General features: G+C 58.8%; 2 protein-coding genes across 2 annotated transcripts; both read right to left on the bottom strand.

The window, feature by feature from the left end:
- Window positions 1-4,514: 4,514 nt before the first annotated feature.
- LOC113176861 (sperm flagellar protein 1-like) lies at window positions 4,515-9,698 on the bottom strand. Its single transcript, XM_026381413.2, has 7 exons — window positions 9,541-9,698; window positions 9,091-9,202; window positions 7,882-8,050; window positions 7,447-7,498; window positions 6,954-7,041; window positions 6,768-6,867; window positions 4,515-4,748 (listed from the first exon to the last, which is right to left on the bottom strand). Exons 1-7 carry the CDS (start codon window positions 9,674-9,676, stop codon window positions 4,629-4,631), a joined length of 777 nt encoding a protein of 258 aa, XP_026237198.2. The 5' UTR covers window positions 9,677-9,698; the 3' UTR covers window positions 4,515-4,628.
- Window positions 9,699-10,174: 476 nt separating this feature from the next.
- Window positions 10,175-22,281, bottom strand: Adam8 (ADAM metallopeptidase domain 8). Its single transcript, XM_026381406.2, has 24 exons — window positions 22,214-22,281; window positions 21,287-21,390; window positions 20,122-20,198; window positions 19,933-20,011; window positions 19,782-19,858; window positions 19,254-19,443; window positions 18,956-19,018; window positions 18,811-18,879; window positions 18,343-18,509; window positions 18,117-18,198; window positions 17,694-17,842; window positions 17,439-17,616; window positions 17,072-17,161; window positions 16,794-16,983; window positions 16,629-16,710; window positions 16,221-16,386; window positions 15,794-15,871; window positions 15,356-15,440; window positions 14,778-14,892; window positions 14,005-14,173; window positions 13,479-13,541; window positions 13,193-13,243; window positions 11,195-11,272; window positions 10,175-10,301 (listed from the first exon to the last, which is right to left on the bottom strand). The coding sequence occupies exons 1-24, from the start codon at window positions 22,257-22,259 to the stop codon at window positions 10,254-10,256; spliced, it is 2,496 nt and encodes an 831-aa protein (XP_026237191.2). The 5' UTR covers window positions 22,260-22,281; the 3' UTR covers window positions 10,175-10,253.
- Between the last annotated feature and the right edge of the window lie 899 nt (window positions 22,282-23,180).

Raw genomic sequence — 23,180 nt, forward strand, 5'->3', positions numbered from 1 at the left:
GTGGGGTCCCCCAAGGCCTCCTGAGGCACACTTGCAGTCACTTTCACTCTGAAGACCCCTTTCCACCACACACTGGACTTCTGTGATGTCCCTGTCCTCCTTCTCTGGTCACCTTTGGGCAGTTACTGGTATGCTGAGTCACTGCCCCAGGCTGGACCTGAGTGGACACTGCAGTGTTTCATGACAGCACCTGCTCAGCATAAGTCTCTGGCCACCAGAGACATCACCTCTACCGGCTCCATGCAGCCTAGGGAGTCAGCAAATTTCCCCCTGACATTCATTCTCAAATGATGAGAGAATCTTAACCACGCAGAAGGCTATGTGCAGTGGGTACAGAGAGCCTCCCAGCTGAGGAAGTTCATGGCATGGACCCCAGCACCTCTGACCACACCCCATGACAGCCCTGACCCTGGGTCCACCCCGCCTGGTCCTCTAAAGTGCAAGAATGGACTCCAGCAGTGGCGCCTAGAATGTGTGTGTCCAGTCTCTTCAATCCAGCCACCTGCCTGCATTCCCCACTCCAGCACCTCAGCCCCAGCCTGTCCCCAGGGCCTTTGCAGCCACTGCTCCCTGGCCAGAGCTGCCAGCCCCTTCAGCATCTCCTCTTTACTTAGCAGTCATTCTGGGGTCCCTACGTCCTGGCAGAACACCCTGTTATCCTCCTCACTCTCTCCATGAGGGCGTGAGCCAGGCAGGGGTGCAGCATCCAAGGTTGCTGGCTAGAGCTGTCAGATGTGGCGTTTCAGTTGGGCTCTGAAATGCCTTCCCATCTTCAGAAGCACTGGAGCCTGCGCGGGCGGGCCCTGGCCATCCAGGCACCGGCCTCAGTGGGGTATACTGGGAGCTGGCCCCGGGCTGTCAAGGGGCCAATTGGATGCCAATATTGTGTTCTCCCTACCTACAGAGAGGAGTTCCGTGACCCAGGCGCCCTCCCCAGCAGTCCCGGCTAATTTCTGGCTGATATGGCTCATGCAAGAGCCCTCTCAAGTCCTTTTTGGATCAGAAGAGGAAGGCATAAAAGGAAAGGAAATGAAGAAATTCAGGCCCTCTCGTTAAAATCCAGGGCTGCCATGTTGCTGACCAGTGTTGCCACGAAGGAACAAGAAAACTGGATTGGCCCTAGGGCCACCCTGGCCAAGGGCTGAGGGCCAGGGGCAGTGAGCTGGCCACCTCTAGGGGGTGGAGCAGAGCCACTGGTGGGCTCCAACACTTCCCAATTTTGCAAATGAGGAAGTGGTGAGGAGCCCTCACCCAGGCCTCTGCAGACAGCATGGTAGCAGCTCAGTTCACACCTCGAGTACCCTGAAGTTCCCCTTGAAACTTATCATTCTTTTGCAGTACTGGGGGCTGAACCCAGGGATGCACTACCCCTGAGCTATATACCCAGCCAGCCCTTTTTTTTTTTTTTTTTTTTTGAGAAAGGGTTTCGCTAAGTTGCCCAGGCTGGCCTCAAGTGTGTGACTCTCCTGCTTCAACTTCCTGAGTTGCTGTGATTACAGGTTTGCGTCACTTTTGCTCAGCTGTGGAATACCTAGCACACTGGAAAGTCTGCCTGAGAGGCTGGGGCACCCTCCTCCTTTCTAGCTAATCCTGCTGGCCTGGCCCTGGGGCAGGAGCATCCAGCACATTCCCGTTTCCACCTTTTCCACGTGTGTGAAGTGCCTGCATGGTCTGGGTGGATGATGCTCTGCTGCTTGCTCCCTAGTGTCGCCACATCTCTGCACTGTGGCCAAAACCAGTGCTTCTGTGAGCAAGCACAGTGCACTGCAGTGAAGCATGCACTTCAGTGCTGGTTGGAGTTCAGGTGCCAGCGACCCCCTGCATGCTGCCTCCCATCCTGCTGTCCCTGGAGAATCTTTAACCTTTAACCCCAACAGCAAACATTCCTGGGGACCCTGAAGCACTTGACCCAAGAGCCCTGGATCAGGCCATCTTGGTGTCAGAAGGCTTGGGTCCCAGGTGGGGGCAGACCCTACCTCCCAGGGTGGGGGGCACAGTGCATGGGCGGAAGGGGACCAGCAGGAACAAGAGGGGTGGTGCTGGGGCCGCCCTCCCCAGACAGGGTCCAGAAGCCTTTACTTGGTGAGCCTGTGCCAGGCATACCTCCCCCAGCCCCAGAGACCAGGTGTCCCTCAGCCAGGGCAGGAGCTCCGGGGCGGCTCATGGTGTGAGTGGCCTACTTTCCTGATGCTTAAGCCCCAGGCTGAGGTCCCATGGGAAGCCCCCTGGGCACACAGACAGCAGAGCTGGGCCTCCTGAGAGCAACAGGGTATGGGTGGGAAGGGGATCATGGTTGCCCAAGACACAAAGGCCTGGAGCTGTGAGTACAGGGGGTCCCAGAGCCAGGTTCTCAGGTTGCTGGTCCAGGGCAAGACTCTCTGCCCAGCACACAACCAGAGTCTGGGAGGGGCTCTGCAGGCAGAGTGGCCCAGGATTCAGCACCTCATTCGAGTAGACACTGTGCAGATGCCACCATGCGATGGCTGAGTGGCCCCGCCCAGGTTGCTGTTGGGGGCGGGCACCCTCCAGGCTCCACCCCCCAGCAGACTCCAGCATTAGAGTTAAACTCTGACAGTGGGATGCAGTCCCACCCTGGCTGCAGGGCCCTGCACAGAGGTTCTGCCTGGACCCTGTAGGGAACCTCCTGGGGGCCTGGAGTGGGGTGGGCGAGCTTCGGTTGAACAGGGTGTTCCGGGTGAGTGGAGCACAACTGCCCGCCTCCAGGCTTCCAAGACACACCTATTTGGCTCTTCTTGTCCTTGGCATGGCACCTGATCCAGTGGGAAGTGGGTCCCTCCCAGAGTGGCACTGTCACCCTGGGCCTTGTTTTCCATTTCCTGAGCTACATCCTGTGTTCAACCCCAGGCCCAGCCCCACAGGGCCCAGCAGGCAGATGTGGACCACGGAGACAGCCCAGGGCACCCTCGCACAACCTCACAGCATCAGAAAACACAGCCCCTGGGTCCACCTGGCCCTGCCCCTGCCATGGCCACCTGCGCCAGCAGCATAGTGGTGTGCCTGTGTGTGTACGTGCACACAGCACCACACATGCAGAATCAAATCACACACCCCTGGTCACAGACAGCACCACACATGGTGTCAGTCACACACACGCACACCCATGGAGTGTCATGCACAGTGTCACGTATGTGAACCCACAGTGCTACCTGCAAACATACACACACGCACACACACATACAAAGCCTCTGCCTTCCTTCAGGCCAATACTCAGCCTCAACAAGAAGCCAACCAGCCTCATGTGTGAGCATTTGTGTTTGTGTGTGATGCACATGTGTTTGGCCATGCACATGCATGTGTGCAGTCATGTCAAGCATGTCATGCTCTGCTGGAGCAGAGCAGCTGGCTCTGTACTGTCACTGCCCCAGGGGGTAGTGAGGGGCCCTGAAGGGGCCAGGGAAGGAGAGAGAAGGTGCTGGGGCCTCTGGAATTCCCAGGCTCAGCCTAGAGTAGCAGCCAGGCCAGCTGGATGGGGTCTGAAGCTGCAGGGCCTGTGCTGACTTGGAGGCCTGGCCCTGGTCCATGTATTTCCTGCCCTGCCCCCAGGTGCCATGACAGCTCTGCCACGGGGACGTGGGAGCTCCCATCTCTTAGGGATTTAGGAAAAGACTTCCCCACTCCTGACATCAGGAATTCGTGGGGCCACCTACAGCTGAGCTGTCCCCCTCCTTATCCCCCTCCCTGGCCATCTGGGCTGGGGGTGCTCTCCTAGAGGCAGTGCTCTGGGCACCAGGCTGCTGACGAGGATGATGGTGACAGAGCCCGTCATCAGGAAGCTGCCTTCCTGGCTGTGCAGTGACTCAGGGTCAGGTGGGCAGGGGCAGCAGGATGTGCCTCTGACTCAGGGAGGAAATGGGTCCTGAAACCCTGACCCGAGCCGGCACTCCTCCCGGGAGGACAGGAACTGGCCCCGAGGGAGGGCCGCTGGGGTGAGGCAGTGGGGCTGCAGTCAGCCCAGCCCTAGGTGCAGGCCCAGAGGCCAGCCAGTTGCAGCCCTGCGCCTCTAGCTGATCAGTGTCAGGTGCACCTCGGTCACGCAGTGCCCCTGACCTGAGATACCCCAGAAGTGAGGAGGCAGCAGGTCAAGGATCAATGAAGCCTGCAGAGGCCCGTGGGCCCAGGTTCCACCCCCACCCTGGCTCCCAAAGCCTCCCTAGGCAGAGGAGGTGAGGTGGGCAGCTCACTTTCTCAGGGCCTCTCATGGCCCTCAGGCCCTCCCTCCACAGGACAGCCCAGCGCAGATGGAGGTGCCTTCCTGGGGCCCTGTCTGTGGAATCTCTCAGACTCTGGTGTGGCTCACCTCCATGATTCCCACCCCCTGGGCCACAACCCCAAGGCCCAGACAGAGCACACAGCACAACCTCGTGTTCACAGATGCAGTGATGAAACGTGGGGTTGGAGGGAATCCCCCTGGCTGTGCCCCAAACCCATCTGTGGGGCAGCATGGCCCCAGGTGACCCCCAGCAGGAACCCAACCCCCCACTCTAGCTTCTAAACCTGTGCCTTATACAGATGTCCCTCCCGGAGCCTGCTGGACAGTGCAGGGATGCGCAGAAGAACCACTGGTGGGAGGAAGGCTCTGCATGGCTCAAGGTCAGGGTCTGGCTGGCTCAGGATGGGGCTCCCGGGGGCACACAGCACTCCTCAGTCCCCAGTCGCGTCAGCTCTGCGATCCGCAGGTCCTTCAGCTGCACCAGGTGCTCCAGCTTTATCACCTTCATCTGCAAAATCTTCAAAAAGCCAGGCAGGTCTGAGGAACATCAGGTGCCTCCAAACAGCCAGGCCACATGTGTGCTTTCAGCCTCTGGGGATGAGTGCCACACAGCAGAGGCAGGACCAAAGGACCTCTCGTGGGGACAGCGGGAAGGAACGGATGTGGGCCCCATGGGAAATGAGTCTCAGGAACCTGGGGTGGGGGGTCCTGGGAGGGATGGCTTTCCTCTTCCCATCCCTATGCTTACTCCTGGAGCTCCCCTGGCCCCCCAGCCTGCCCCCGGCTCCAGGTGGAAGGGCGTGGGCATGGGTAGGGCAGGGCCTGGGCCCTCACCCTATGAGCCTAGTGCCCAGGGTCTGGCAGGTGCTCGGGGCATCTTTGCTGAGTTAACAGTTGACCGAATGAACACACAGCAGTTAGATGGTTTATTTGGTATTTACTTCTAAAAGTTGGAAACCCAAGAAGACCTTGAATGAAGGTGCAGAAAGGCCCTCTGGAGACATCGGCCTCGGACATAGTGGCCACAGCAAGGCTCAGGCTGGGGTGCCTGTGGCCCTCCACACCTGCTTCAAAATGACCATATCCCAAACCTTCCCCATCTAGAAGCATGGGCCTTGTCATGTGCCCCAAGTGAGAAATGGGGAAATCTGGATTAGAAAAGCTGGTCTGCTCCAAACCATGTGTCCAGGTGAAGGTCAGGAGTGTGAAAAGGCTGCATGAGGTGGGGAGGTGGGCAGGGGTGGCCTCCTGTCACTCAAAACAAGACACGGACCTTCCTTGAGCCTGAAGGTGGTGTGGCTGCTCCACCTGGCCCACACCCTGGCCACCCTGCCAGTGCCCCTGGCTCAGTGACAAGCTGCAAGGGGCAGAGTGACCAGGGCGACACTCCAGCTGCCACCCACCACCACATAAACTGCCCCACGATGACTCTTGGGGTCTCTCTGACTCCAAGGTTTGTATCTCACTTTGTAACACACAAACGGCCCTCGATGTGTCAACCCTTAGGTGGCAGGTTGAGCTGTTTCCTCTCTGGGTGTTCTAAAATGAAGTTCTTATGATTCTCGGGGTCGGCCCACAAGCCAGAGCCAGAGTGGGGACAGCCAGGGTTGTGCGCTGCCCTCCATTTCTCCCCACCGCTTCCTCTCTGCTGGCCCTCTGGGGACAAGAGGGCGTTCAGCACACCCAAAGCCACACAGTGATATCACTTTCCTGTTTTCTCAAGAAGACTACTCATCAAGATCTGGTCTCAGGAACTGAGATGCTGTTGCGATTTCTGATGCCTTGCCACAGTGAGGCCCATCCAGCAGGCCTGCCCCTCCCCTACACTGTCATGGGTCCTGGGCTGCCACCTGTGCTGCCGAGGTTGGGGAGAGGCAAGAGTAGCAGGAGCCCTTCTGAGCACAGGAACCCTGGAGGCCCCTGTGAGACAGCAGAGGGACAGGTGTGTGCCTGCAGTCAGGTGAGCACCACAGAGCCAGCTAAGCACAATAGAAACAGGTGAGCAACACAGACCTATGTGCCCACAGAGCTCCAGGCTGGAGATGCTTGCCAGACCCTGGCCCCCTGGGAGATGGGGAGAAGGAAGAGGTCCCACCCAGGCTGGAATGGAGCAAGCAGGAGACTCTCATCAGCACCCCACCCCATTCACTTCCCAGAAAGGGAGCATCTTCTGCTCCCTGACCTGGGCCCTGCACTTCTGTTGGAGCCTGGCCTGTGGCCCCAGCACACGGGCTCACGACTGATAAGGTGGTAAGGCTGGCAGTAGATACCTGGTGGTGGGAAGGACTTATACTCTTTTCTCTGCTTCTGGGTATGACTGGAATATTCCACACACGGTTTTCTAAATAATCAAACTAAATGTGGACTCTTCCTGCCAAGGTTCTGTCTACTAAACCCTGCTCTGGGACAGAGCCAGCGTGGCAAGAACTCAGCTGGGGACTGGACTGAAGCTGCTCACAGCAAAGGCAGCAGGTCCCTCTGATTCCCCATCCTGCAGCTCAGGATGTCTGGGAAGGAGTGCCCAGCTGGGCCATACCTGGACTGTCTCTTGCAGAATGGCCAATGCCTGCTCCTTGTCCTCCAGCAACTGCTGAACCTTGGCCAGGTGCTCCCAAGCCCCTTCAGCTGGGTCCTGACTGAAAGGCAGATACCACACTTTAATCCAGCTGGTGAAGTCAGGGGAGAGCAAGGCCTGGAAGAGGGATTGAGAGACAGGGCCTACCATTCACAAGCACAGCTGCCCTTCTTCTCCAAGGCCCTCTGCTTCTGAAGGGTCTTCATACTGGTGGGAGCTGGGGGGCTTAGCAGGCCTGTGTCATAGACAGACACCATCAGCTCAGGTCCCCTGCCTCTAAGGGTGTGCACCTGTATGTGTGGTGGGAGGGTGCTCAGACCACAGGTTAGGCAGATTCAGATGCCATCGTGCTGGGCTTGCACAGCCTGGGACGACTTTGAAGTGTGCTCCCTTTGGAGACACAACGAAGGGTCTGTGGACTCCCCTTAGGGGACTGCTCTCCAGGTGTGGATGGAGCCAGGGCCCCATCTTAGGTGTCTGCAAGTGAAACTATTTTCAGGGGCCTGTGGGGCCCTCTTTTTCAGGTGTGTGAGCCTGCAAGTGCCACAGGGCAGTCTGGGAATGTGGTAACGCCCCTCACAGGAGGACCAGAGGGCCTCTGATAGGTCAATCTTGCCTGCAACAGGGATTTGAGTCCTACCTGCCTGTGAATGGACAGCATCCATGCTGGAGAATCCTGGATCCTGCAGATTCTACAGGATGGGAAGTGAAATGTAGAAGATGAATGTGCCTGCTGTGTTCCCAGACACCACTCTGGGGTGGGGATGAGGGAGCAAACTGGAGGACAGGAAGGGGCAGGGAAACTGAGCTGGTATGGGTAGGGTTGTCCCGAGGGACAGGGTGTTTTCACCACCCTGAGGCAGGTGGGTCAGGCTGGGCAGGGAGTGAGGGACAGCAGCACTCAGGGCAGGGAGCTGATGGGGACAGCAGCCTCATGTGAGGCTTGCCTCAGTTGGACCACAGGGCCACAGCGAGTGGGGGCTCTGTCACCATTTATTTGTGGGCTTTATCTCTTATAGCAGATTATCTGACTGTATGCAAATGGGAACGGATGCAGCCTGTTCCTGGGCTGTACCAATTTGCAGACATGAAGAGCTGTGCCAGGTGAGCCTGCCTGAGCAGGGTTGGCTTCCACTTTCTCCCTCAGTGCACACAGGATGGGCTCGATTGCCCCAGGTACATTGGCTACCACCTTTCGGATGTCCTCCTCAGAGACACAGAAGCACAGCTTGCGAAAGACTTTCCTGCAAAGCAGCAAGGTGCTCCCTCAGAGCAATGCCCCCCGGGGCCAGGTATTGAGCCACAGCCTAGTGCCTGATTTCCTGGGAGGGGAGAAGCTGAGTGAGGCCCCTTTTTGCCTGCACCCCCAGAGGCCCAGTGGTCACTCGGTTGATGGGTGGCCCATACCCCATCAGGGGGCCACAGAACACTTCGCGCGCCAGGTTGTCAGGCCAGGCTTTTCAAGGACTGTGCACAAGTACCCATCTTCCTGACTGATGCTGCTCTCTGCTCTGAGAAGTCCTGCGGACCTACCTCCCAAACACGTGGAATCTGAGTTCCTCTCACACAAGAGGGCTGACCAACGGCAGGCACCCTTTCCCCCCTGGGTCAGGGCAATGCCCTCATCTTCCCTAGGGTCCTTTCCACTCCAGCCCTTCGAAATGCAAGCAGCCTCAGAATGTGCCCAGGCCTGAGCCCTGCAGCGCCTCTGACTTGCCTCAACTGGAGGCTTGGCCCTCATGTGGCCTCCAAGACCTCTGGGCCAACCCCTAGGACTCTCCACTCCCTCCTGCACATCCACACGTCTCCCCCATCACTCTACACTGTTACTCCTCAGAGCCTTCCCTGGTTCTCCGACCTGCAACATGTCTGCCCCACCCTGGCCCTTGTTCTTCACATCATTTACCACACCCGAAACTTTGATCACATTTTGTTATCCATCTGCTGACCATGAGACTCCCTGCTCCGTGAAGGCAGGGACCTGTCCAATGCCAGTCTGCAGCTCTGGAGCACAGCCTGGTTCCCTTGGATAATGAGTGATTTGGGAAGCAGACCCACACTGACAGGGAGAGCCCTGGAAACCTAGGTTGAGGGTGAGGATCTGTGGACAGAACTGGCACTGAAAAGGGTCTGGCACCCACAGCTGGAAACTTGTTGCCAGCCTTCCCCTTCTCCCTCAGTGCACACAGGATGGGATCAATGGTTCTGGTGTGTTGGCTACCACCTTTCGGTCCAAAAGAGCTGGCTCCCCAGGCCAGCCTTGGAAACCCTCTGGAGCCCTTGCCTGTTGAGAAGGCTCCAGTTGCTTAGCTTCTGGTCAGTGTTGCAGGCAGGGATGTAGCTGTGCAGGTCCACCAGGCGCGGGTGAAAATGCTTCACGATCTCGGCCACCAGCACTGAGGGGATGGAGGAAGGGTCAGCCTGCATGTCCAGCTCAGGCCTGGCTGCTACCGTTCCTAAGGCCTCCTGAGATGCATGCAGGAAAGGCACCAGCTTGTCCTGGAGACTTGGTTGGGGCTTCTGAACGTGGATCTGGGAGGGACCATGTGCTAAGAGAACTGGGGTGGCTCTGCCAGTGCTCACCCAGGGAGATGAGAGATGGAGGCCTGCGTTGTCCCCCCGCCCCACCCCACCCCACCTTCTCCAGGGAACATGCAGCTGGACGCAGAGGCGTCCCCACCCCTCGGGAACCTTCGTCTACCACCGCGCCCTGCCTCCCCGGCTCCGCCCGCACCGCCGTCGCTGAAGTCCCGGGTCAGGTGGCGCTTGGGGCGGCTGAGCGGGAGTTGGTCGAGCCAGGCACAGAGGCCACGGAGGGCGTCCGGCAGCGGCCCTAGCGCCGCAGGAGACCGCCTGTCGGAGCCCGGCATGGCAGAAGGCTTGGGCTGTGGCCCGGAGACGGACCAGAAGGGGCGGGGCACAGTCTGGCGTGGAGCTGTTGCCGGGAGACGAGGCGGAAGGGGCGGGCCCAAGGAGGGCTGGGGGCGGGGAGACGGAAGGGGCGGGGAGACGGAAGGGGCGGGTCCGGCCTGACGGGCCCTGGCTGCTCGGTGGGCCCGGGGGGAGCTCTTGGGAACCCCGAGGGCTGGTGATTAAATCCCGGGCCCGAGGGAGGTTGACTGTGTGCCGAGGACCCCCCCCCACAGAACGGGCGCGACAGTTTGCTGGGAAACAGCTCTTTATTGTTAGGAAGCCGGAGACGCCGCGCCGCCCTCGCTGGTGGCCGCCCGGGTGCACCCGCCCCAGCGCTCGCACACGCCGCGGTGCGGGCCCCGGCGGCGAGCACTGGCCCCTGGCAGCAAGGCCGAGCAGGCCAGAGTCCTGAGTGGAGCCGAGCGTCCAGCCAGGTCCGTGGAGGCCCAGGTAGTGAGCCCGGGATGCCAGCGCTTGGTTCCGAAGTGCCTCTCCAGACTTGTGCAGTGGCTGGACACTGGGCCGGCGCCCTTGTCACCTTCGGACGGCGGGCTTCAGCGCGACTTTGGGGCCTTTGACCCCCTTACAGGAGAAAGACAGGTTGCTGTTAAAAATCAGGTGCTACGAAGGGCACAAGGGATATTCCCTTTCACAGTTCATTCCCCACCCCTAGCCACTTAGCAACATCCCTAGCCCTTTCTTTATTTTTTGAGACAGAGTCTCACTAAGTTGCTGAAGCTGGCTTTGAACTTGCAATCCTCCTGCTTCAGCCTCCCCAGCCCCTGGAACCACAGGCGTAGGCCACTGCACCAGGCTCTTTTCATCTTTCTTTCTTTTTTGTAGTTGTAGATGGACACAAAACCTTTATTTTATTTGTTTATTTTTATGTAGTGCCAGGGATTGAACCCAGTGCCTCATGCATGCTAGGCAAGCGCTCTACCACTGAGCCACAATCCCGGACCTCCTTTCATATTTCTTTTTTTTTTTTCTAAATTTATTTATATGTGGTGCTGAGAATCGAACCCAGTGCCTCACACATGCTAGGCAAGCACTCCTCCACTTAGCTACAACCCCAGCCCCACCTTTCATATTTCTTAAGATGTATATTCTTAGTTCACCCAACAGTAAGTCTGTGCTGTCATACAATGACAACAGCTGTGGTAGCCACAGTATTAATGGCTAATACTTTATATGGAGGGTAGATTTGCTTATTCTAATAGGGATAAAAGGCAAAATTGACAGCCAGTTGAAGTGACAGTCACTGAAAAGTCCTCTGACAGATTATTAAAACAAAATTAATGAATTTTTCTTTTCTTCTCCCAGATAATCCCCAAAGTTTGTCAGACAATAATTTAAAGAAATCAATCCCCTCCCCATGCCACACATATACACTGCAGGGCAGTGCCAGTCAGGAGTGGGGCAGCTCTCTACATCTGGCACAGGTAGACCGCAAACTGTGTGCAGGGGAGGCTCACCTGAGTCATTCCAGGTGTGGTCTCTCCAGCACTGGGCTTGACAGGTGGCAACGGGGGTGCAGAGGTTGGCTTGACAGGCTGGGAGGGAGCAGAAACAGCTGATGAAGAGGCCACTTAAGTGGGCCAGGCCTTGGCCCATACTTAACTCCCCATGGCCCTCTGCTCTGCTCCTGCTGGGCTGCAGGCTTCTGTCTGCTAAGCTCTTTGTGGAAATGCCCTCTGTGGCCGCGCCACCTGACAGCTAGAGCCCCAGTGCAGAGGAGCTCCCTGTCCTGGCCACGGCAGCACCACCTGCACCCTCTCATCATCCCTGAAAGTCTCTTTAATTGCCAGAATGTGGGTCTTTGGAAGCTCAAAAACCAATAATTAACTACTAAAGCATGTATCCTTTCCCAGGGCAGGGGGACTGTGAGAAGGGTACCTTGGGGTGAGCACTGTAGGTCTCAGCAACATGGGAAGACGCTGCACTGTGGAGCATTTCCCTTCCTCAGACCAGGCACAGTGTGACCGGAGACCACCCGGGCCTTCCTTCTTGCCTGGCTTTTCCTTGTCCTTGGCTAGAAATATCTCTGCCCATTTCTGTCCCTGTTCTTCCCATTAAGACCCTTTCTAGGTCTTCCCCCCCCCCCCAGTACTGGGAATTGAACCCAGGGTCACTCTGACACTGAGCTACACTCCCAGACCTTTTTATTTTATTTTGAGACAGGCTCTCATTAAGTTGCCCAGGCTGGCCTCGGCCTTGAGATTCTCTTGCTTCAGCCTCCTGAGTGCTAGGATTATAGGCTTGTGCCTCAGAGCCTGGCTCCTGGGACTATTTTTGCAACTCATATGTAAATCTAAAATTAGTTCAAAACAAAAAGTTAAAAAGGAAAGAGAAAATCACTAGTAAGCAAACGCCATGGTAACAGTTGTTGGGGGTCAAGTTACTTATGGGTGATAACACTAGTGGGCCAGTTTGAAGAGAGAATCATGAATCCTCAATGGCCTGTCTTCTGTGTTCATTAACCACATAGCTCAGAGGGAGAAACTGCAGACACAACCAAGCCATGTGTCACATCCCTGTGACAAGATATGAGGGACCAGGCCCAGGATAATGTTGGGCAACATCCTAGAAAGGACACTTCCCTCACTATTCCTGCCCCAAACCCATCATCTCTGACAACTCACGATGAGCAGACAAACCCAAATCAAGGGACAAAACTAAGCCAACATTTGCAAAGTGCAAGGTGAGGACCAAGAGCCTCTTGGGCCCCAGGAGCACCATGTGGGCCAAGCACTGCCTGCTCATGAAGGCAGGAGCAGCTCAGGTTGTGTCCATGCTAACCCGGAGGACTATGGAGGGAACACAAGGACTCTGCCATCTCTGCAATTTCTATAAATCTAAAATTTGTTGGCAATTAAAATTAAACAATTCCCTAAGGCAGGGAAGGGTGTTTACCTTCAGGCCCCACACAAGCCACCTTTGGGGAGACTTCCTAGGACCCTGCCACTTTGTGGTTCTTTCCAGCCCTCAGCTGCCCACCATGATCCCCACCTTTGACCACCTAGAGGTAGACAGAGGCCTGCCTGGGAGGGCATCCAGCAACACTTGGTGGACAGCCAACCTGTACAGATGGGGCCATGCCAGACACCAGGAGAGAAAGCTGGGTCAGTCCTGCAGCTTGAGTTTGCCCAGCGGGAGGGGAACGGTCCATGGTCACAGAGTGACATCCAGGGTTGAAGCTGAGGTAGTGCTCAAGGGCCCACCTGTTCCCACAGGTTCTAGGAATGGGAGCGACATGGGGTGGGGGAGGGACTCCAGGGGTACCCTTGGGGCAGGCAGCCCAGCTAGGGGAAGGCCTGTGACGCTGCAGGGGCAAAGGGGAGTCCGGGAATTGACCTCAACTTGCAAGGCTCCAGTGAGCCACACGGCGAGACACCTTTTCAAAAGCCCAAAGCCACATCCCAAGGGAAGTGCCATGAGGGCTGGCGAGGGCCCCACAGGCGGAGGCTTCTTACCTGCTTGGGCTTCAGCTTTGGGAGGGGCTTGGTGGGTGGAGCAGGTCTGAGCTGATGGGGAGAGAGGAGTCAGGACCCCACATAGCAGTCCTATCTCAAGTCTAGAGGACTGGTCTGTGCCCCCCTGGCCCCCATGGCTTCACGGAATCATTTTAATGTCATCCTAGGCCAGGCTCACCTGCCTTCCCTGTGCCTCAGCCCCCCCATTCAGCCACCAGGCCCCCTGCTTCCTGGGACAGCTCAGATACTTTCAGAACACCTGGTCATCCCAATCAAGGCCACTCACCTGGTCTGGTGCCTTCTGTGGGTAGATAGGGACTGGGAAGGGTGGACTGGACATGACTGGAGGCTGCAGGGGACAGGAATGTGAGCCTGGTCCCAGAGGGCAAGGCTGAGTGCCCACCTAGTGCCCATCAAGCCCCTCCAAGCAAACAAAGCCTCTCCGTGCGTGACAAATCTGCCCCAGCTCCTGAACCAGCAGGTCCTGAGCCTGGACACAAGGCCATCCCTATCCCTCAGCCATGTGGCCACATTCCAGAGCTGGAGGCAGCAGGGGTGTCCTCTTCTCAGAATGAAGGCTGAGAACCCCCCGAGCCACAAGTTCAAGGTCAAACTCCAAATACAGATCTCCAAAAGGTAGCCCTGAACTCCCAGACCCTAGGACCCTGCACCACAGGTGACCACAGCAGCCTCTCTTGGCCCTAGGCCAACACAGGGACATATGAGTTAATTAACATGATGTCCCCAGTGGGTCATACACTGGGACAGAGAGAGTCCTAGGGTCCAGGTGCCTCTCAGGGGATGGTGCTTACTGCAGGGGGCAGCCTCTTTGGGGCCACAGTGGCTCTGACGGGCTGGCTGGGGTGCGTGGTAGACACCAGCTTTGGGGGCCCTGGAGGCCTGCCCTTGGTTGGCCCACTGCTGCCTGCCTCCTGGAACAGGGGGTTGGAGAGCCCCATGGTGGTCTTGGGTGCTACACTCCTGGAGAGGAAGAGAGGAAATAGCAGTCAGTGTCCTCACCAGGGCTCAGGTCTCCTGGCTGTGCCCCCCAGCCTAGTTTTCTTGGGGTCCCTCTGCTCTGGCAGACCCCATGCAGGCTGCAATGCACATAGTCACAGCCATAAGACACAAGGAGACCAAGTGCATGTCCCTGAAAGGGCAATCCCTGGGGCCCAGTCACACTGGAGAGGTGCTCAGAGGTCCCAGGCAAATCTATCCTGCTGCAGCTGGCTTGGAGTCAAGGTACTGGCCCAGGGCACAGCAGGATCCTAAAGGGGTGCTCATGGTCCTGGTTTTGGGGTGGGGGCCCCATCTCTGGACTTACCATACCCCACCTCTAGCCCAGATCACCCTTGTCTGAGCCACTGAAAGGAGGGGCCCCAGCAGAGTCCTGAGGTGGGTGGGTCCCAGCCACCTCCTGGGCTCAAGCCCTGCTACAGCCACCCGGGAGCCCAGTCCACAGCACCCCCCACCTGTGCGAGAAGTGGCTTCTTCCTCAAACAGTAGTGGAGGCCCTTTCCCAATAGCTCTAGGCCCGGAAGTATATGTTCCATACACAGATCTGTCGCAACCAGCGAGTTCTCACCTCCTGGGGACACGGCTCCAGACCTTGCGGTGTATGATGACGCCTGCCAGGGTGGCCAGCATGGCCATCAGGAGCACTAGGGGCACCAGCACGCTGACCAGGAGACTCCCAGGTGCTGGGGAACACAGGCCTCAGCCTGGGTGGGAGGGCCCTCAGCCTCCCCAGCCGGCCATGGCCATGCCCTGGGCTCCAGGGCTCCCAGCTTCCAGCAAAGGGTCAGAAGGCATGGCAGGTGGGAGGCAGGTTCTGAGTCCACAGTGCTATGGGTGCAGCCTAGCCAGGCCCTTGAGGTCGGGGTGCTGTGGACAGCTACATGCTCAGTGGCCACTGGGGAAGAAGACACTGTGGGGCTGACTGACCCTAGGTTCCCAGCCAGGCTGAAGAGGGGCCGGAGCACTGGGCAGAGGATGGCATATTTTACTCTGAGCTGGACACTACCTTCAATCATCTAGGAGGTGGGACATAGGCTCCCTTCTGGCTGCCATAGGACTGGCTGTTGATTGCAAACCATCCCCTAAATATCACCTCACAAGGACCAGGTGCAGCCTTGAATTTAGACCTGGCCCTGAAGGCCCTACCTGCCTGCATGTCTGTCAGTAGCTCCGCACAGTGGGGCGGTGCCCAGCCCACGTGGCAGTGACATTCCCTCTTGTGGTTGCACACCTGCAGGGACAGAGGGCCTTAGGGAATGTAGCCCATAGTGCAGCAGGCTGTTCCTGCAGCATAAGGGCCCTGAGCCAGCTCTGCAAGCAGAGGCCCTCTGCACCCCTGCCCAGGTCACAACCCTGGGCTTGTAGGGGGGCATGACCACAGGCCTGATTCCAGGTCACCCCTTCCAGCCTCAGCCCCAAGAAGGGGCCTGCTGAGATCTCCCGTTAATGGACACACTGGGCAAGGCTGAGACCCCATTCCTACATCCAATGCTGCCACCACCAGTGGCTCTGTCAGATGCAGGCAATGGCAGCAGCTTCTGGGGCACCAGGCAGGGGGCAGCTGTCCCTTGAGGCCACACGCACCCCATGGTTGTGGCACTGGGTGGAGCAGTTCTTGGATCTGTAGACCTGGAGGTCTTGGCAGCGCCCTTCCCAGCAAATCTGGAAGGCAGAGGGGGCCTCCTAAGCAGCTTGTCTGGACCCCTGCCCTGGCCCTATTCTCAAAACCAAAGGGCTAGGTCAGCTGACCACCCCTGGAGGCCTCTGGAGGCCCAGAACCTCTGGAGTCCTGGGTTCTCGGCAATGCTATGGGTTCCAGAATATGAACTGGGAACAGGTGTCTCCGCCTCCCTCACTCACCTCAGTCTCACCTGAAAGTGTACAGAGAACCCCCCCCACACACTACCAACAGACCTCTGAGTGTGAAAACCCATCTGCAGAGGGGCCTGTGTGGGACTCGTGTCCGGGCTGCCCACATGCCTGCATGGGGCATCTGGGCTACTCAGCTCACCTTCCCCTTATCACACCTGGTGCCCTGGGGCACAGGCTCATAGGCAGAGGCCTCGCTGTCCATGCGCAGAGCTTGGCAATTGCCCGAGTAGGAACTGAGTGTACAGGAGCTGCGCTCTGGGGGCTGCCGGCCCCCTGCACAGTACAGGACCCCACATCTGTCGGCCCTGTAGAGGGAGGGCAGGGCATGGTCCCAGCTGCATTGTGCACCACGCTCATGGCCCTGCACTCCAGGAGATAGGCAAAACCCTCCTTCCCTCCCTACCCTACTTCCTCCCTTCTACCACGATGCTGAGGTCAAGCTGGGATCCTGGAAGGCAGGGTGAACCCCTGGAGGGCCACCTGCCCTACAAAGCTAGACTCCTCTCTGGGGACATCCTGTATCCTGGGCCTCTGCAGTCCAGCTCACCTGCCCATGCTGGGGGTGATCCTGTCTCTGCAGCCTGGAGAGATGCTGAAGGAGAAGCAGGTGTCTGCAGCAACCTGTGCACCTAGGAGCTAGAGCAGATTAGGCTGGCCAAGGACCACAGCCACCCCCAGAGGCTGGCCTGTATCCTGTGCTCACAGGCCTTACCTGGACCCCACAGTTCCTGGCACCGCTGGGCCAGTGTGGGGCACTGCCCATTAAAGCAGTAGCCCCCAGGACAGGGTGTGCCGTTCTCCTGGAAGACATCCTCTGGGCACGCTGGACTCTGGCCATCGCAGAACTCCTCCAGGTCACACTGGTCCCTCTGGGGGCGGCATGGCTCACCAGCTGGCTTCACCTGGCTCGTAGAGAGGTTCAATGTGAAACAGGCCCAGGAGTTGCTGCTATTGGTGTGGCTGCCCTCCTACCCGCTGCCCTGGGCTCACCCTGCACTCATGGCAGCAGGTGCCATGGGCACACTTGGCCCCCTCAGCCAGCTGGCATGTTGTGGCATTGCAGCAGCGGTTCTGACAGTCCTGGGAGACAGGGGCATGAGCAGCTGCACCCTGGGCAAGAGCCAACTTCAGGGTGGATGGACCCCACCAACCACCAGGGGCAACCAGTGACCACTCTCCTTTGGACCCCCTTACAGACTGTTGGGGATCAAAGGAGAACAGAATTGACATGGGACACCCAAAAGCCATGTGTGTTGTGGTGCACAGGGCACCTGGCTTGGGTGGTCATCTCAGCACAAGGACAGAGGCCACATCCCTGATGCTGAGGAGCAGAGGGTGGGGTTGGGGCAGCACATACCTGGGGAGTGCCACAGTCACACTGCTCCCCACGCTCCACAAACATGTTCCCACACACAGGGCCTCCCACCAGCCGGTCAGGGTCAGGGGCATTGGCCAGGCAGCCCGTCTGGGGTTTCTCCAGAAACATCTCTAGGTCAGTCCTGCTGCACCTGCTGAACGTCCTGGGGAACTTGGAGCTGAGAGCAGGGGGTATGGCTGTCAGGGGCCATTGTCACACTGCCCCTTCCCACCCACTGTGTCCCACAAGGCTTACCCAATGCTGGCCGCCATGATGCAGCCACCACCCTCCCGCGGCACGGGGCAGTAGCATCCCTGGACATTCTCGTCATGGTTCATGCCCAGGTTGTGGCCCAGTTCATGGGCCATGGTGGATGCCACGCCAATAGGGTTCTGGCTGTGGTCCTGTGCAGAGGGCTGAGCTCACTGGGGCAGCGCCTTACCCATCCACCCAGAAGGTGAGGTGCTCCCTCACCTTCAGCACCTGGGGCTTGGTGCCGCTTCCTGCTAACCACCCCTTAAAACATAAAAACAGGTGTTGAACCCGTCCCCAGGGAGGTGGCCTCTCAGGTGTGCTCCAGGGACCTGCGTGACTGCCTCCATGTGTCCAGCTCAGCCTCTGGGCTGGCTGCCAACCCACAGGCCAGTTCCAGTAAACCTGGACAGGGGCGCCCTTTACCTGATTCACAGCCCCTGAGGCCCGAGAGCACAGGGCAGACACCTGAGCCAGTCCCACGGTGGTCCCGGTAAAGTCGACCCCCCTAGAAACACACGTGACATTGATGGCCTGAAAGTGGCTCCCTTGGCCCCTCCCCAGGCCTCATGGCTCTGCCTGGAGAGTTTGCCCTAGAGGCCTGGGCCAGCCAGGGCCCTGTCATGGTGGGTTAGGGTGCAGGCCCTCTCACGTGATGAGCTGCACATTGTCATGGGGGTGTCTCCTCATCAGGTCCTGTGCCCGCCAGGAAAGGAAGTTCTCCAGGGTGATGTTGGCATGGGGGCTGATGGGGACCTTGTCCCTGCTCCAGATCTCCAGGCCCACCAATACCACACGGAAATTGAGCTCCTGATAGAACTGCAGCAGACAGAAATCCTTGGGTCAGGCCTGGTTGGTGGAAGGTCAGTAAGGTAGGAGGCAGGGGGTGCCCTCCCATCTGCTTCTGGGGGACAGGGCACAGATGCAGACCAGGTCCCAAGCTCAACACACAGAGCCCTGAGTTAGACCTTCTCTTGGTTGTCTTTCCTGCCCCACCCACTGTGGTCACTCCCCCTTCCCCCAGCTACCTGGCTCCCCATGGACCTGTGCTGCTGAGGGGTCCTAAAAACCCTGCAGGAGCTGGAAACCCTCACAGGGCCCTACAAAGACCGCAGCCCACCTTGTCCACATGGTTCACCACCTCCAGCACACGCCTGCGCACGGCCTCTCTGCTCCCCAGCTGCTGGAACTGGGGACACAGGACCCTCAGGCTGGGCCAACACCATGTCCCAACCTGCCCAGCCCACTTGTCCCCATGCCCTCACCTCCTTGCTGTCTGTGACCACATACAGCTCCACATAGCGGGTATCTCGGGACAGGGGCCAGTTCTGGGGAGAATCATCAATCTTTCCAGCACAGTCTGCCCCAGAGACCACCACTGCCCAGTGTTGGGAGGACCATCAGGCTGCTCCAGGCAGAAAAGAGTCCGCTCCACAGCTATGGGTCTGAGCCAGACCCACCTTCCAGGGCTTGGGGATGGCTCTGGGGCTGCAGACAGAAATACCCAGGCCCAAGCAAAGGGACCAGGGCAGGACCAGCCAGGTGGGGCAAGATGTTGCTTACCCGGGGCTGAGGCCTGAAGGCTGCTGAGACCCGAGGCCCCAGAAGGTTGTCCAGGCTGGCATCGCTGACCCCACAAGTCCCAGCCTTCTGCTGCAGGTGCCTGGCCTGGTACACTGCATGCTGCCCCTCCTCACCACCTCCATCTAGAGGCTCGATCACATGGATGGCAGAGCCCACCCGGAAGAAGCCCCTGAGAAGGGGAGCCAAGTGAAAAAGTGGACATCTCCAGCCCATCCCCACCTGCCCATCTGGGAAGACCAGGGGCTCTGATCTGCACCCCAACCAGTAACACAAACTCCCCATGGGTGACACCTGGGCCCAGTAAGCAGGAGAGCACGCTGGGTGGGCCTACCCCACAGGCTTGGCAGGGCTGGAAACTCCTCACAAAAGTCCAACAAGTGCCTTCGCACGTTTCAAACACGTGCAAGAAGGAAGTGTTTCTCTAAGTCTAATCCCAAGCCCCTTCTTTCTTGGCCTTAGTTTACCCGTCTGTAGAGTGGGACATCCTGCCAGGGTCTGAGTACACACCTGAGGCCATCACATATACTGAGGCTAGCAGCAGAGCTCTGGTGACCCTCCACGTGACCCTGGTAGAGGCAGTGGTCCTGTAGAAGTGTGAGAGGTCACAGGTCTGGCTCCCATGGCCCTGCTGGCCCCAGGAAGGCAGCCCCATGCCTACCTGCCCATGCCACTGCTCTGTCACCTCAGAGCCATTGGCAGCTGAATAAGTCTCTGTGTAGCCCACGCCCAGCAGGTCCCTGGAAAAGAACCGCAGGAGTTCCCTGAGCTCTAGCATGGGGGATGCAGGTGCTGAAGCCTGCACTGTTGCTGGCCAGGGCACCAACCTGAGGGCCAGCCCCCTGCTTACCTGTTTATCCGCAGGTGCAGGGTGAAGGTGTGTCCTCCGGCCCCAAGGACATAGCTCACACTCTCAGGGTACAGGCCCTGAATGGGGGTCAGGGTTGAGTAGTCTGCAGCCTTGGGCCTGCACTCCAGGCAGCCCAAGAGCCCCCAGGTGACTCTTGGGCCCATCAGGCTCAGACAGACCAGAAGGTGGAGGGGAAGGTGGAGCCAAAAAAGACATAAGGCTCTTCACGCCTCCTGGCCTGTTTCTCCACCAGCCCCCAGATGGTAAGGACAATGCCACCTTTCCCTGGAGGAAGCAGCGGGATGGAGGTCCTGTTGGGCAGCCCTTACTGCCAGGACAGCAGAGAAAGTGGGGGAAGGGGTAGGGTACATAGGCCCCTCCAGTGCCACCCCAGCCAGCCTCCTCCCAGCACCCTGTGACCTTGCTCCCTACCACCCCAGCCCCACACTTAACATGCTAAGCCTGCGACCCTCTGGACAATGCACATCTGCCTCTGGGCAGGTGGGAGCCCAGGGCAGCAGACAGGTCTATGGGTCCATGGCAGGTTCCTGGGGCACAGAGGCAAGATCGGGGTAGGACAGGCCCCTCACTAGAAACACATCCTCACACTCAAGCACAAACCTCACGGATACCCAGAGTCCATAGGTGGGTCTGCACACCCACTGGGCTTCAGGAATCCTCCTGGCAGGCCAGGAGCCCTTCTCAGTTCCCAGCCCCGGGAAATCCCGGCCCAGCCCAGAGCCCCGGAAGGCGTGTCAGACACACGCAAAACCCTGTGGTGAGCCATCATCCCACTTCTCTTCTGGAGAGGAATTTGGCTGATCAGCCCCTGCCAAGTAAAACTGGGGTGTGGTGTGGAGCAGCACCAGCGCCCCTGCCCTTTTCCTGGGGCCAGAGGACCCTCCCCCTAGTCTGGCAGGGCTCCTGGAGGTGAGGCAATAAGCCTGATGCCCACCTGCAGGCCCCAGGCTCTGCCACAGGGTGGGGCAGGAGGAAGGAAGAAGGTGAGCCCAGGAGGGAGGGACCCAGGTCAAGCCCGGAAGCAGAGGCCAGCCTCAGGGTCTGCCTGTGAGCCCTGGGGCTGTGCATTGCAGTACCCAGATGCCCACACAGCACCCCACAGGAAAGGCTCTGGGGGGCTGCCTCGTGGGGACATCAGACTCACCCTGTGGGAGGGCAGAGCTCGGCGGGTGCGGGGTCCAGGCAGACGTTTGGGCCACACCACCTCATACTGCTCCACGGGGGGCAAGGACGGGCTGAGCGCAATGGCTAGGGGTAAGGGTGGTTAGCAGACATAAAGGCCTCCTGCCTAAGTGGCCCCCAGGCGGGTGTAAGCCTGCACCTCCCTGAGGCTATCACCAAATGGCCCAGGGACCAGTGACTAGAAGGTCTTACCCCACAGCCCAGGTGAGGGCTTTGTGCCTAAAGACCTCAGGACCAGAGGAGTGGGGGGAGGCAGATGGAGTGGCACACCATGTGTGCCAGAGACCCTGGAAGCCCAGCCTGGGACAAGTACACATAGGGGCTGGGGACAAGTCTCTTTGTCTCCTACATTCTCAGGATCCCATCTAACGGCACATAGCAGCCGAGGGCAGCCACCCCCACCCCAGGCTGCTTGCTTCCTGATGTCCTGGAAGCTCCTTGATATCCAGCTGCAGGCCCAGGAGACCACCGACCTCAGACTTCTGTCCCTGAGCACCTCACAAACCTCCAGGAGAGGTAAAGAAGCAGCCCTCTAGGAGTCCCAGGCTGAAACCATACCTCATCAGGAAGCTCCCAGGGCAGCCCCCCGCAACCCCACAGTGGAACCCAGGAACCTGGCTCCTCCGGCAGCTGGAGCCGCCCTGCAACCCTCACCCCTGTGGTCTCAACCGTCCTGACCGGGAAACGCCCCAGGCGCCAGCTTCTTACAGTTCACTTCTCAAAAGTTCCTCCCTCTGGCCTCTCTGAGTGACCACCCACGAAACCCATTCCCCCAGGATCCAGCCTGAGGAAGGCTAGGTGACCCAGTTGGAGCCCTGGCCATCAATCAGAAGGCCACCCTGCCCCACGTCCTGAGAGGACTCCTGGGAACCATCCTCTGCCCACTCACCCTGGAGCCACAGTGCACAGAGCAGCCAGAGCCCGAGGCCGCCCATGGTGCTGTCCCGGGTCTCCTTGTGGTCTGGAGGGTCTTTGAAGAACTAAACTGAGAGCTCTGCGGGCTCCAGCCTATGCACCCGCCTGGGGACCAGCCTGGCCAATCGCGTGGCAGAGGGGCGGGGCACATGCACCTGGGGAGGGCCTCCAGGGCAGCCGGGCTAGACTGAGTCCACTTCCCCGTGGCTTCCTGGTACCCCTTCATTTCTTGCTGGTCTCCCCATAACTGTCGACTAAATTAACAAGGGCATGGGTGTGAATAGAACCTTGCCACTCCCTACGACTCCTAGTAACGCACGTGTACCTAGGGAGAACGAGGCCCCGCCTCTCCCGGGCCTGCCAGAGCTGTGTGTGGGGTCCAGCTACAGGGAGACAACTGAGGGGCAGTGACTTGTGTGTGAATCCTCTGACTTCCAGGGGAAGCGCAACCCCATGCAGGGTAAACAGGACCAGCCCTATGCCCTGCTCCAGGCCCCTGAGACCTCACTGGGGAGGAGCCAGACAGCTGCGGGTGCCAGCACAGATCATGTAGGTGTGGAGGCTGCCTAGGCTGGGGTCCATTCCCAGCAATGGGGTCCTTTTGGACCAAGCTCCCCTTGCAGCCCTGGTTTCTGCCCTTCCTGTCCTGTAGGGCAGGAGTGGCCCCAGAATCAGAGCCTGATCCATGTGGGTCCTCCTTTGTCCTTTGCAGCAACATCCCCCACTTTTGGCCAGGCTTTGGGGTGCAGGTGCAGGCCAACCTCACAGCCTTCCCAGACTCACTCCAGCCAGGGGCAACCTAAGGGTCCTCAGCAGAGCCCAGCAGCTCAGCCTCCCTTGTGATGCAGGGGAGGATCAGGGGCCAGACAGGGAGACATGGAGATGGCTACAGTAGGCTGGAGACGGAAAGGTGACAGATTTCAGGCTCAGTATAAAGGGGC

This window comes from Urocitellus parryii, chromosome 5 (genome assembly GCF_045843805.1).
Source record: "Urocitellus parryii isolate mUroPar1 chromosome 5, mUroPar1.hap1, whole genome shotgun sequence".
Lineage (NCBI taxonomy): Eukaryota > Metazoa > Chordata > Mammalia > Rodentia > Sciuridae > Urocitellus > Urocitellus parryii.